We start from the raw sequence: 15,730 nt of genomic DNA on the forward strand, positions 1-15,730 counted from the left end.
TGGTGAAATGGTGTAGTTGGTGGGACCCCTCTCTCTGGAGAGGAGAAGAGAGAGGGACACCACAGTCAGAGTCAAATGGTAATGCAAAAATTTAGCATTCTAAAACCGGGTTTTGTGGGGCCCAAACAGGGGAGATCCGTTTGAACGTCCTAGGATTTCGGAGGGGTCTTAGGTCTATGCTGTGATGTGATGTGATATGCTTGTGGTCCCATGCATGCAGACGTAGTAACTACTTTAAGTCCTATATTTACTCAAATATTAATAATTATACACCTTATTCCACTCAAATATGTGATGTTACAATCACAAGCTTTGTTTGATTCAATAACATTATTACAATAATTAATTAATAGTTAGTCTATTTTTTCCTCAAAATACATTCAGACAAAACTACCCAACAACATTTTTTTTTGTCAGAAATTGGAAGAGATTGATTCTTTTCTCTCACAAAAATAATAACAACAGCACTCTTTATAATTGTTAAAATTTATAAGAAATTATAAATTTGTATAATTAATCTGTAATAAATCTTGAGAAAATAATAGGGAGTATAATAGAAGCATGTTAAAAAGTATATTTAATGTTTTCCAATATAGCTTGTAATGGAAAAGAAATATAGTGTATATATAAATGTGAGTTGCGTGCATGTGATAGAGTGTAAACATGGCTGGCTCAAGCTCAACACACGGAAAGTGGGTAACGACACAAAAGCGACAATTAATCGGCGAAACGCGTTTGGCAGTCTAAGCTGGCTTTAGTTGGTGTTGTTTGGATTTTTGTATTACGTGGTTTGTGTGTTTTGCATGGAAATCAAGTACATGTTTAGATTGAATTTTCAAAATTTTACACTTTTTTTTACGTTGAAGATAGATTTTACGTAGAAGAAAAAAAATTTATTTCAACTAAACGTAAAAATTCACGTTTGTATTGAAACCCAAACATGCACCAAATCTCATGCAATACATTCCTTTTTTTTTTTCTCTTTTCCGTTTGGTTTTGATTCCTTGAATGGCGTGTGAGGAAACAAGTTAGCCTACCTGTCCCATCCCAAAACCACAATGATTAAGACCATAGTTTAGGAGTAAATATAAGTACATATATAGGAATTGTTTTTTATATATGTTTTCATAAAGAATATTTATTGATTTTATTATAAGACTAATCTGTTAAATTTTTAGCATATTCTCCTTTTTCAGATTTTGTTTAAAGAATTCGATTTCAATATAATGCTTGTATTGTATGGGACCAGAACCCCACGCAGCTGCACTCTGGAACGAATCCCATCCCCTGAAAACATTGAACCGCGAAGAATAATAATTTATTTCCAAACCAAACCTACCTAATTATTTATTATCACATCATTTTGTTTTTAAACTAGAGATGATATTTTCGTAACATTATTGGATGAGGGTAAAACTTTTCTACACTAGCTAATCAAAAATAGAAATCTTTTTCTTTAAAAATGTGATATGAAATAATCTAATAATATGTAATATAAAACATTACTTTTAATATATAATTATAGACCAAAAATAATTTCAATCACTTTTATTTAAATAATCTTTATTCAGCTAAAATTTTGCTTTGTAGACAATATATTTTAAAGCATACATCACTTTATTGCAAATTCTTCTTTTAAAATTACATTTAGATCAAATTTATCTAGAATTGTATTTGTAGATTTTATTCTAGAAGATTATTAAATTATCCGGTGACTCAAACAAAATCTACAGACATTAAAAATACATTTCAAATCAAATTGATGCTTTCATATTATTGAGAGTAAGCTCATATAAGTTTATCTGTTTTTGTCGGTGTGGAGCCGATTTGGAATTGGAGCAACTATTATAATCAATAATTTAATAATATATATATATATATATATATGGACACAGCCAGAATTTGATGATTGTGATTTTTTTATGAAAAATGCACTAAAGTTAATTTAACTATTTGTTTAAAGTTGAAATATTTACAAGTGTATTATTATTGGCTTATCTTAAGATGAAGATTTAATATTCAATTATTATGTCTTTTTAGGTTTTTAAAATCATAAGATTTTTGATTTACACAATTTTTTAAGTCGATTTTGTGCGTGGTTGAATTGATTCTGACTTACACATTTTTTAAGTCGATATGTGATGGTTAGATTGTTTTTTATTTACACATCTTTTCGAATTGATTTTGTGCATGATGGTTGGTTTGTTTTTACTTGCACATCTTTTTGAGTTAATTTTTTTGTATGATGGTCAAGTTATTTTAAACTTACACATCTTTTTGAGTCTATTTTGTGTGTGATAGTGTTGTATATAAGGTATTACAAAAGAAAGAAGTCTCACATTTACTAGTATTACTTTTGGAAAATGGTTTATATATTAATTTGTGATATAGGCATACGAAGAGGCTAACAAGAGTGGTGAAACTTGCACCCATGTACATGGGTTAAGTGAGTATGTTGTAATGAAAATTAGCCGATATGCCCACCCTACATGTGAGATAAGAGCTTAAGGGGAATAATAATTTTAGCATCTTTTAAAATTGATTATTCATAATATCTCATTTTAATATTTTTTGTTTTCTCATTGTTGGTGCTTTATTACTCATTATTCTACTTAAATAATTTTTATTTTCGTTTGATGCCCCAACCCTCTATAAATAGGTGTCTCTATTGAAGGAGAAAGACACACCGAGCAAAATTCTCTTTTCTCTCTCACATATCTTGTCTCTTTTTTTGCTTTGAAATCTAAAATTTCATTTTGCTAATTTTGCAGCCTCAGTTCTATTTTGAGATGTTTTTCTCGTATCCTTAAGAGACTTGCATAGATACTACGGATAAGTCTTTTGGGACAATGTTCAACATGACTCAATAAATTTATTTGTTAGCTATTTTTATATAATTGAGTTGTTACAGACTTACACATCTTTGTGTGATGATTAGATTATTTCTAACTTACACGTCTTTTTGAGTCAATTTTATGTGCGATGGTCATGTTTTTTTTGAGTTACATGTCTTCCAAGTTGATTTTGGGTGTGATGATTGAGTTGTTTTCGACTTATATGTCTTTTCAAGTCAATTTTGTGTTCGGATTGTTTCTGACTTACACGTTTTTTTGAGTCAATATTTGTGTTGTGATGGTCAAATTGTTTTTGACTTACATGACTTTTTGAGTCGTTTTTGTACGTGATGGTCGGGTTGTTTTTGACTTACACATCTTTCGAATCAATCTTGTGCGTGATGGTTAGGTTTTTTTTAGGCTAAAACCCTAATTTGGTCCCTTATAATATTAAAAAAATTTAATTTGGTCCCACTTTAATTTTTGGTTTCAATTTAGTCCCAATTTATTTAAAATACTTCAATGTGGGACTTCCGTCTAAATTTCACAAACGGTGTTAAAGGTCTGTGAGAATCACGCTCGTGATTCCAAATCACGATCGTGATTCTCACGCATGGTGTTAAATCTCGTTCTTCGTTATCCAATCATTATCGACGTCAAAAACCGTCGCACGTTCACCTCCACCTTTTCGTACACCTCCCTCTCCCAGTTATCATCGACCTTCATCGGTGAAATCGCCGCCTCTTCCTCTCCCCGGTCCCCTCTGAAGACGTCGATGCGGTGAACGACGTCACTGTGGACCACCACAACAATGCCTTCGTGACCTCCCATTATCGTTCTGGAAGCTCCAAATCTGCGCCAGCGCACATGAGAATCTCGGCAAAAAACCCTAAACCCTGAGATTCACCGCGAGGTGGAGAGACGTATCCCTTCCCGGGCCTGGCGAGGCGAGGGATGGTGGAAACGAGGTGGCGCAGTGCGACGTGGTCGCGCCTGGCCATTGCGACGTGAGAATCACAGGCGTGATTTGGAATCACGAGCGTTATTCTCACGGACCTTTAACGTCGTTTGTGAAATTTAAACGGAAGTCCCACATTGAAGTATTTTAAATAAATTGGGGCTAAATTGAAACCAAAAATTAAAGTAGGATCAAATTAAAATTTTTTAATATTATAAGGAACCAAATTAGGGTTTTAGCCTTTTTTTACTTACATGTCTTTCAATTTTGTGTGTGATGGCTAAGTTGTTTCTGACTTACATATCTTCTGAGTTGATGTGTAATGATTTGTCTTGTTCGTGACTTACACATTTTTTATGAGTTAAATTTTTGTCTGTTGACATTGTTTGTTCAAAATGTAATTGAAAAGATAATAATTAGTATCAAAATTTACCATACAACTCACTATTCAAGTATAAAAATAGGGTGAAAGTTATAAATTTAATTTAGTAGTATAATAATTATAATTGTATCATAATTATTATTATAATAATTATCCATTATTATAATTCAAATAAAGTTTTAGTAATTATATTTAATTTCAAATGCAAACGGGAAAAATAAATTAATGCATGCAATAGAATTGAATTATTGTATTTTTTAATGACTATTATTTTTTTCTATTTTTTTCATTATTTATTTAAAAAATAAAAAATAAATTCATTAAAGCTAACTGGGGGAAGTAAAATTTTTTATTTAAAATGTAATGGAAAAGTGATATGGATAATATTCATCTAAAATATTGTGACAAAATCTGCACTGCCAACTTACCATTTTATTTCTTTTTTTTTATAATTTTAGTTATCTAATTCCTAATAATAATAAATAAATAAATAAATAACAAGTAATAAATAATCGGATAACAAATAAGTAACGAAAAAATAATTCAAGATAACAAATAAAATTTGCCAACTATTATTACTTCCTTTTTTTTAAAGTGCATTTAATGTGACAAACAAAATAACACATATATATATATATATATATATATATATATATATATATATATATATATATATATATATTATTACTATTCAATCGGTAACAATCATGACACATTTATTATTAATTAGCAATAAATATAATAATTTTTAGACAAATAATTACAGTGTTATACAAACAGTAACATATAACTAGAATAAACCCACGCTTGAGTTTTGTTATGTGTCAATTTTATTTATTTTTTTATAGAATTTTTCACATTCAAATTCTTTCAACATTGCACATTTGATATAGTCATTAGTCTTGCATTTTTATTGAATTTTCAAAACACTCTCGAAGTTTCACTAGTAGACCAGCACAAATAAAAAAATATTATAATCACCTATATAAATTGTTTGAATCAACAATCAAAGGTAGAGAAAATGATATTAAAAAAAAAGAAAACAAAAGATAATTAAAATAAAAATAAGCATTGATTGAGTGTTATTAACATAGAACTTGGTGTCAGAATTAGGCAAAAAAAATTAAAAAAGAAAATATAAATGATAGAACTTCATTGGAGAAGACTACAGAACATAAAAATGTTCTAATGGAGAAAGACACTGGACAAAGAATTGTCATAGAGTTTAGAGGAAGACCAAAAGTTTTTTATTTATGTGGTCTTAGATAAATTATTCTAGACTCGAAGACAGGTGTCAAAATACTCTAGTTTATAAAGCACACTAAAGATAACTTAGTCGCTTGTCCAAAGTCAGAATATTCAAAAATATATTTTTCATATCTTTGCTATAAAATGGAGATTTTATACCAAACTATTATGTTTTCTTGAGCTCCCAGAATCACAAAATTTGTATTTCGTCATATGTTTAGATAATATATTTTGATTATCAATCATGATCATTAATTATTAGATCTGGCATGCAATATATGAGTTCTTATTTAGAAAAATAACGAGTTATTTTAAGTACAAAATTAAGTCAATTACAAAATACAATTTTTTGCAAAAATCCTTTGGATAACATATTTCGATTAATATAAATTAGTGAAATAAGTCTATAAATTTTTTTAAAAATTAAAAATTATTTGATATTTCGTCTAATTTATTCAAATGAACATATAAGATATTTTTATGATTATCCGTTAATTTAAATTAGTGAAATAAACTATCAAATAATTTTTAAATTTTTTAAAATTTGTATACTTGATTTATATATTAAAAATTTTAAATTCAAAGACTTGATCGTTGAAATTTAATATAAAATATAAATTATTAAATAAAATAAATCTAAATAAACTTACCCTTAAATAAATAAATATTTTGTATATATATATACAGTGCCACATAGTTGGACAGGGGTGAAAGAGTTTAAGGAATAAATATAAAATAAAATAAATACATGGTATACACTGTTATGATTATTATTATTTCATAAACGTTCAGCAAGTCACATCACACGTAAGTTCTCATTAAAAGATGATTCCTGAAGTTCACATATAATATTCATGCATCGTAGTTATGATATATAACGTTCATGCATCATACGTAATGGTATTTGTTAGAGTGTCATAGTCCATAGTCCGAAACTGTTTGTTAGTCACTCGGATAGAAAAAATAAATGAGTAGGTGATACATATCGCAAGTGATACGAGGTAAAATTTATACTTTTTGGACAAAATGATGTGTTAATTAGGTATTTACATTGTTGGGGTGTCCAAAAAATCACAACTCCCGCTAATCTTACCATTTTACTATTTAACACCAGTTGTATATACAAAGAAAATGACCTTGGTGACATATTTGCTGCATTCATGGTTCTCCTTCCATCTAAGTCAGGAACACATAAATAGGAGAGCTTCACGGGTACGGCCTAGCAAACTCAATGCTGTGGCAGCAATGTGATGTCCACTCAACCCTGCTTGCTCAAGCTGTTCATTTGGTGATGCATGCTCAATATATCTGTCTGGTAACACAATTGGTCGCCACTGCAAGGGTTCATCCACAAAAAGTAATAATAATCAGAAACTACATTAAAAAAAAAAAAAATTAGATTCTGTTTTAAAAACGTTTATGAAAACTTTTATAATAAAAAAGTCTCCATAAACGTTTTTAAATTTGTATCTGTTGAGCATCGGGAGGTTACATATACATATGTCTCCACATTGGTGAGATATTATCCATTTTGGACCCAAGCCCTCACGGTTTTACTTTTAGACATCACCCAAAAGGCCTCTCAACCAATGGAGACAATTGTGTGTATATAAACTCATGACCATCCTCTTGTTTGAACGATGTGGAACTTTGCTTGCATCCCAATAATCCTCTTCTCAAACAAAGGACCACAGCTTAACTCATTCCTGCAGTAGAAACTACGAGTATTATCCGATGGTAGCCCCACAAAGCTCACTCACGCTCAGAGTGCTTGCACCGTCACTCCATCATGACCTCCCTCATGACAGCGGGACACACCTCCTAACCCTCCATGTTAATAGGAAGCCTCTCTTCCACATGGACCTACTGTTAGGAAGACTTTCGACACAAGAGATCCCAAACTTGGATCCACCTGCCAATCATCATACTCGTCGAGCCGGTCACCTCAGACCATCGCCTCTTATATCACTTGTTGAGCATTAGGGGTTACCACACATATACACATGTCAAATAAGCTATCAGCTATGTATATTTAAAAATGCACCAAACACAATTTATGTAAAATTACTAAACCATATTTAGAACAATATAAATTAAACAATATGCTGCTTAAAAGGGAAGCCAAGCTACTTGCATATGCATACACACCAAATTTTTAAGATCCAGCATTCAGGAACACAACACAACAGAAATATTAGAGCGCTATGAAAAGATAAACCTATATGTACCCACCAAGAAATTCAAAGAGGTACAGAAATTTGTTTGTTTCATATCTTTATGCCGGTTATAAATAGAAGTCGAATAGCACATGCACAATCCCAAATTTGCTAAGAACCATAAAAGAAGTATAGCCTTCCCGCATAGGTTGAACTAATTACCTTTATTCTTCCATCAAGCAGTCCATTTAGTGCAATAAACTGAGCAACATGGGAACCAAAACCTCCAATGGATCCTTCTTCAACAGTTATTAGAAAAGAGTGATTTTTACAAAGCTGCCTCAGAAGCTTGATGTCAAGGGGCTTGCAGAACCTTGCATCAGCAACAGTCACCTCAATGCCTAGCTTTGCAAGGAGTGAATGAGCCTTTAGGCAGTTCTGAACCATCGATCCATATCCTAGGAAAGCAACATCTTTACCTTCAACAAGAACTCTTCCTCTTCCGATCTGTACATGAATAGATTACAGCCACTCCAAAATTAGAGAAGGAAGATGCATTAAAAAATATTATGACAAATCGTTGGGAATGTTAGAATTTAGAAATGAATGTCGCTTCCTTAGGTTTTTGATTAGTTTACCCTTTTCAAAGTTTCATTATAACTCACAATGTATCAAGAAAATAGAGTGCCACCTAATTACCTTGATGGGGATTCCACCGCCTATAGCGTGGCCTTTCCCAACCAGGGCACCCCTTGGATATCGAAAGCAGATGGGCTGATTGTTGATACGAGTAGCAGTAGCCACCATGTGCATGAGTTCAACCTCATCAGCTGGTGCCATGACAATCATGTTTGGCAAGCATGACATAAATGTTATATCAAATGCTCCACATTGGAGGGGACCATCAGAACCTACCAATCCTGCACTTGTGATGACAAATCGCACTGGAATTCTCTGTTGATCAACATCATGCACCACCTATACGTGATATGTAACATGTTAAACATCGTAATTATTTATATCAAATCGTATGTAATGTGCACTAACTATCCATTAAGCATACAAGTAATAAGGATGATAGTGCTGGTAACTGTCCACTCTTCATGGTTAATGCTCCACAAGTCCACATTAAATTCATTGTTCATAGAAACATTAAATTTAAATTTATATCAACTATAAATATATTGTTCTCAAAGGAATCCAAATGGTCCGGGAGCAATATATCTTGGTAGTTTAAGGCTTTAAACTGATATAAGGTTTTGGACCTGGTCATAGGCTCTTTGTAGAAAGGAAGAAGGTATAATGCAAAATGGCTTCAAACCACCACATGCCAAACCAGAGGCAAATGTGACTGCATGTTGCTCAGCCATTCCCACATCAAAAAACCTTTCTGGAAAATTTTCCCGAAACAGTTCAAGCGATGGCTCCATCGTTATTCCTGCATGAACAACGACAATATCTTTGTCTTTCTCTGCTTCGGCAACCAGAGTCTCCACAAAGCAATCGCCAAATGTTTGAGGCGGAACAACATTATCTAATGAATCAAATTTAACAGAATCTGAAAAAGTAAACATAGACAACTTATAAATAACTGTATGTATGATCACATGTCAATTAAAATTTCAAAATAGTAAGAAGGTCAATCCCATAAAGAGGCTAAACTGTAGTATCCTGACATTCAGAAGATTTGGCACTGCACCTAAATAAATTATGCAGCGGAATCCAGATAAGATGCAAACTATGTGCACTGCTGGATTCAACTTGTATCAGGATAAGGATAAAAAGCTTGGAAATAATATTAAAAGGGATTCAGGAAAACCTACGAAAAGATTCAGAGAAAACATGTGGGAAAAAAAAATACTCTAAATGGTGTTGACGAAACTAAGTTTTTGGCAGTGTCCAATCGTGTCAAATACTCTACATAGCAAATTACACTTAGTGGGATGAGGCTGTTTGTTGTTCATGTAGTATCATATCCTTTATAAGCAAGGTGTCTTCTAGCTACTGCATAGAGTCTGTCTATAAGCTAATCAGTAAACCAAGAGATTCGTTTCCTTTTCTGAAAGGCTTAAGTATTTGAAATAAGCACACAACCAGGGGGAGGAGTGGAAAACCAAAAAAAAAAAAGTAGGGAAAACTCATCATGACTGGATAAACTATTTTATAAGAAATAACATGCAATGTAACAATTAATACAATATAATTATCAGAGTACCAAAAAAAATACCATCGTCCTGCTGCCTGTCTGTTATATCACTTTTCCAACTGTTTTCATCTCCCTGATTTTCATCAGTTATTACATGTACCAAGACAGGTCCCATTGAATCCAGGGAAGCTACTTCTTGCAGAACACATATTAGATCTTCAATGTTATGTCCATCCACTGGGCCTATGTAGTACAATCCAAGCTCTTCAAAAAGAGTAGAACCTAGAGGACCCATCATACCACGAGCATATTCATCAACTTTAGCAGCCAACTCATGCATACCTCTACCAATTCGTTTTGTAACACCCTGTCATAAAGCAGACAAACTGTCACTTACTTGAACATAATTTGGATATAAAGCAGAACGTTGAGATATGAAAATTGGGACCTAAAAGAAGGAGCATCATAATTACTTATTGGGGACCATCATAATTACTTATTGGGGACCATCATATCACTCATTCAACACAAGGTAATATAGAAATGCTAGAAAAAGATGCACATACAAACCACACATTTGGGGGAATGTAAAGCAGATTTGCACATTTATTTATCTTTCATAGTGCACACAGAGGCAAATGTTAGTTGTCACACTATTAAAACAAAGTGATGAATATTTTTGACAGGCCCATATCATACATAATATCATTACTCTTAATGTACTAATTTAATCCATTTTGTACTAAAAGTTATGATTTATTTAGTATTTAAACATGCTTTTTTTGGTAGGCTCACTTGAAAGTTGAATGACTTGGCATTATCATTTGGACCTTTCATGCAAACAACAAATACTGAAGACTAATTTGCAGCTATCTACCATTCTTTTCTTGCAAAGGAGGAGGAAAAGAAGCATACCTTTGCAGCTTCTCTAAATCTTCGGAAAGATTGACTGGACTGGAGCTTGCTTAGGGTACTAGATAAGACATTGACAGATGTCTTTGGGCCCTCCTCAATTTTTGGAAGTAAAGAGTGGCGGCTATCATTCAAAATCACAACCATGTTTGAGTCCAAATATCCTGCATTGTTCATTGCCTCGTACACCTGACCAGCCATAGTTGTCCAATTGCTGATAACTGCAACTATGCGTTCTCGCCTACCCTTAATATCCCGTGCAACTGCCATGCCTGAAATAAATATTCTATTTATGACTTTGAGGTCATTTTAAACTTCACCTTTAAGAATTTTATTGATTAATCAAGAAAGGAAAATGTGAAGTGGCCTTATTTATTGGCAAAAAATAAAAAGTATAATTTATCAACCCAGAAACACATACTCAGACCAGTGAATGACAATATAAACAATATGAACAAAGTCTAAATAGTGTTTGAAGAAACAAATATTATCAAAAAGGGAAAAGGATTAACAAATTACCAAGTCCAGCAGAAATACTGTTGCATCCATGACCTGCACCAAATGCATCATATTCACTCTCAAATCTAGAAGTAAAACCAGAAAGGCCATTTTTTCTTCTCATTGTCTTCATGAGTGCTCGCCTTCCTGTAAGAATCTTATGTGCATATGTCTGAACACATAATGAAATACTTACATTATCCAAACCAGGTCATTCATTGAATTCTTAGAAAATAAACACTAGGAAAATGAAATATTCATTGGTTTGCCACAAAATGAACTCCTAGGAAATAATTATTTTAACAATCTGCAATTTGCATCAAATTTGACCCCTAAAAGGAGAGACGGAAATTTAAAACAAGAAAGGGGCACTTGCACTTTTGCTTATAATTTTAAAATCTTACTTGATCCCCAACATCCCACAATATCTTGTCTACCGGAGCATGAAAAACATGATGTAATGCAACTGTCAGCTCCACCACTGCCATACTTGCTTTCGGTGATATTTGTGTACCTGACACAATAAAAGACAAATCTGAACGGATTTCAACTGCAAGTTGTTTCAGTTCCTGCAAAGAAAAATATTTAAGGAAAGAGATACTTCAAAACTACAAATGATGTAAAAGCAAAATGAAAATGATATCGAGCTTACAGCTAACCTTTATAGATAAGTTTTTCAAGCAAAGAGGGCTTTCAACCATGTCAAGAATGGGTGTAGGATCTTTTTCCCGGTAGTAATCATCACTATCTAGTCGTGCATATACTCGATCAATTAAACCCTGCATCCACAACCCCATTAGATACTATCCACTCATCCAATAATTAATAACATGCAAAAAAATTTCTGTAATAATATTCAACCAGGGAGGTAAATAACATTTTGGTGTCTGTTATTTCAAAATGCACTCGATTATAACATTACATGATCCTCAAATTTCAACATGATATGATATAAAAAGCATGTGGAAGACATCATTATTCAACCCAAAACAAACAGGATTACTCTTTTGCTCTGTCATCTGAGACAGTGAGCGTTGAATGACGATACATTTGGTACATTTTCAACCCAAATTTGCGGCTGCTATCTACTGAATTCTCAAGCCACTCAATTCCACACCAGATTAAGGGTGTGTTTGGAAACCGTTTGGAAACTTGTAAACGAAACTTCCCACTTTCCAAAGCAGGAAACCTGGAAGGAATGGGGGAGATGGATTGGTGTTCAATTGAACTGAATTGAATTCCAAAGACAAACTAAATTGTCAATGTAATCCCAAATTCCCAATTAAATCGAGAACTAGAAGACAATTGAATCTTACCATAAAACACAGTGCATAGATGATTCAAAGGCTGGGAGAGGAATAATTTTACTGAAAGAGAGACAACTTGTTTGGTTCACAAGCGGTGAGGAGATGAGGGAAAATAAACAAGGTTACTACGAGATACTTAGAATAATGAAATAAGACTGTTAAATTTAAAATAAGTTAGTCTAATTAGTGCAAAAGTTTTTGTCTCCTTCAAATTCCTCAATTTCAGGAGGGAGCCAGATTAAGTGAGGAGGGATTTTAGCCGCCTCCATTCTCTCCTCTCCTCCGAATTTTTGAACCAAACAAAAAATATATATAAAACCTTCCTTTTCCCTCCAATTCCAAAGACAGGGTATGGAAGTCTAGGGCATCGAAAGCTCCCATGCACATTCCATCAATGCCCCTTTTGTGTTAAACACCACATTGAGTCACCCAAGTTATCCCACTTGCATAAAAAACACTATTCTTCACTAGAAAGCAAAGAAACTTCCCAGAGTCAATGACATCAACATTACGCACTCTCTTCCGCCTAAATCCTCTTTCTTAACATTTGGTAGCATCACAATTCTTCACCGGAAACCATATTCCATCAGTCAACAGAACCTACCTTAATGGCAAAAGAATTAACTAACTTAACTTATCAGACAAGACAAATCCTCCCACACAACAAGCATGGACATATGGTGCAATGAAATTCAAGCCAATAGTGTTCTGTGCAACCCATGAAACAACAAAATTGAGATAGATACCTTGGAAGCAGAACGAGGGCACATAGAAATAGTGGAGAGGTCCACGTGGAGGGGGAAGATGGAAGTTGAGTTGTCCACTCTGCGAGCCTGGGAGTGAAGAGAGACTCCGAATGGGTATGTAGTAGCCATGGAGAAACAAAGTGGTATTACTGAGATCTTCGAAATTCAGAGTTCAGGTTGAGGGAGAACCATGGTTATTGATTCCAGAAATGGAGCTATTAGAAATTTCGCATTAACATTTGAAAAGAAAAGAAAAATAAAATTGATTTGATTTGATGGGGTGATTGAAAATGGTAGAAAAAGAGCAGATGATAGCGATTAGCCCCTCAAGACAAAACCAGGAATCTAGCCGCCGACTCCAGTTTTACATGCCATTCGAAACTTGGAACTATCACAATCACAAATTATTATTATTATATTATTATAAGTAAAAATGTATTCTTTTTATCCTATATCTTATTTAAAAATTACGAACGAACAAAATAAGGATTAAAAATATTTAAGCCAGCGTTATATTATAAGATTATTTCTTATAAATAATAGATAATATTAAGCTTATATATATTTTAGAATTCTTTTTCAAATTTAAAATTAATTAATTAATGTATGTAATTTAAAAAAAAAAAACTATTTTTTGTCTTTTTGTTTAAACGTTGTAATAAACCTATTATAATACAAAATTCACTTATAAAAAAATTGTTATAAAAAATTCACCGATCAATCCAATGTCTTTATTATGAAAACGTCGTATTGATATTAACTGATGTTACATAATTCACTGAATTTATTTTTATCGGTAAGATATTTTCGGTATCTAAAACGTGTATTTTTTAATTATGAAAGCTTAAACTTAGAGAGAGAGAGAAATACGCTAAATTATGAATTAAAAGCATACTTAAAGTTTAACATTTATAAAATATTTGATAAATATAATTAATTAAATACACATGTAATTTTACTCCAACGACTTATGAAATGTAAATCTTATGTGAATAAGCATATAAATAATGAAAAAGGCATATAAATTAATGAAAAATCAATAATAAAAAAGTATAATTAGTTAAAAAATATTTTTACATGTTTATTTTCATAAATTGTTCAAACTAAATTATAAAATTTGTTTATTAGGAAAAAAAAAAGATAATTTGAAAAAAATAACAAAAGAAAAACATAACAATGTACAAGAGAAAAAAAATTATTCAAATAAACAAGAAAATTATAGAAATGAACAAAACATAAGTTAAAATTCATGTAAACAGACAACAAAACTAAGGGATATTAAATATGTATATTTTAAATTTTAAACATTTTTATATAAAATTTAAAAAATCCAATACTGCCATCAAGCTACTTATTAATTTTTAATCAACGGCTAGTGACTAACCTTAATTGGTTCATGTAAACGTAGCAAAAATTGAAATAAGATTTGAAAGTTTATTTAACCCTTGAATTTAAGTTAGTGTTTTGATCTTAATTCTTCGTGACCCTCCCTCTCTATTGCGTGAAGTTTTTTTTTTTTTTTTTAATTATCAAGTAGTATTTTTCATTTGAATAAGAGATAATCTCCTTCAAAAATCTTACAAATATTAAATAGTTTTGCATTTCTTTCTAATTTATTTATTTTATTATTTATAAGAGTCAGGATTTAAAACTCATGTCTATTATGGGAAGTTGCGTAATAGTTTTTCTATTTTTGCCTTTTTAGACTTTTTTTAGTAATTTGTTTTATTTTTATGTACTATTATTTACACTTGCATTATGGACTCTCTTGTTTGGGGCCAAGCCCATGTCTACTTAGATATTTAATTTAAGGCTGGTGATAAACACACCTCCACTCTCATATAAACACACCCCCTTTTTAAAAAAAAAATATAAAATGTCTAAATTATCCTTTAAAAAAAATGAAATTCTTAAATTTACACCTCCATTCCCCCACCCTCCTTCCCCGCACCCCACATTTCACACCTCTCTTCTTCCCAAAGCCTCTTTCCGCTCAATGTTATTAAGCAATATACTTTTACAGTCATTCTGAATAGAAAAAAAGGACTAGTCCCACCATAATCAGCATAAGAAAGGTTCTTTTACAGTCATAGCATTTCGAAAAGTACTTTTACAGTCATTAGCATTCCGGAAAGTACTTTTCGGAATAGAAATTATTGTTCATATAATTCCGGAAAGAACTTTCCGTAACAGTAACTTTAATATTATGGAAAATACTTTCCGGAATTATATAACAAAATATTTCCGGAAAATACTTTCCGGAATAAGAATTTAATATTATGGAAAGTATTTTCCGGAACATTTTTATATAATTCCGGAAAGAACTTTTCGTAACAGTAAGAAGAAGAAGAAGAGGAGTGCCAGAAAGAGAAAGAAGAGGGGTGCGCAATGTCGGCAAGTGATTTTGTATGAGAAAGACTCTTACTTGTTCTATGAAAAGAAAGATTAGTACAAAAATAACTTTTAAAATCGGGGTTTTAAAATCAATCATAAGGTAGCCATTTTAAAAGTGACGCGGTGGCCTGTACTGCAACAGAACGGCC

The 15,730-nt window shown here is 32.1% G+C and overlaps 1 protein-coding gene across 8 annotated transcripts; it reads right to left on the reverse strand.

The window, feature by feature from the left end:
* Positions 1–6,414: 6,414 nt before the first annotated feature.
* DXPS3 (1-deoxy-D-xylulose 5-phosphate synthase 3) lies at positions 6,415–13,567 on the reverse strand. 8 transcript variants are annotated; one of them, XR_014434873.1, is made up of 11 exons: positions 13,188–13,567; positions 11,794–11,913; positions 11,539–11,703; positions 11,156–11,306; positions 10,640–10,908; positions 9,794–10,091; positions 8,844–9,136; positions 8,278–8,556; positions 7,801–8,085; positions 6,915–7,381; positions 6,618–6,756 (listed from the first exon to the last, which is right to left on the reverse strand). XR_014434873.1 is itself a non-coding variant. In XM_083077559.1 (10 exons), the coding sequence occupies exons 1-10, from the start codon at positions 13,314–13,316 to the stop codon at positions 6,604–6,606; spliced, it is 2,142 nt and encodes a 713-aa protein (XP_082933685.1). In that variant the 5' UTR covers positions 13,317–13,566; the 3' UTR covers positions 6,415–6,603. The 8 variants fall into 8 exon arrangements, 5 of the variants coding, with proteins under 5 accessions (XP_082933685.1, XP_020205448.2, XP_082933686.1 ...); XR_014434875.1 differs by having other exon boundaries at positions 6,915–7,390; XR_014434874.1 differs by having other exon boundaries at positions 6,624–6,756; positions 6,921–7,381.
* Positions 13,568–15,730: the final 2,163 nt, after the last annotated feature.

The sequence above is a fragment of the Cajanus cajan genome, chromosome 6, assembly GCF_000230855.2.
Source record: "Cajanus cajan strain Asha chromosome 6, NIPB_CcT2T_4, whole genome shotgun sequence".
Lineage (NCBI taxonomy): Eukaryota > Viridiplantae > Streptophyta > Magnoliopsida > Fabales > Fabaceae > Cajanus > Cajanus cajan.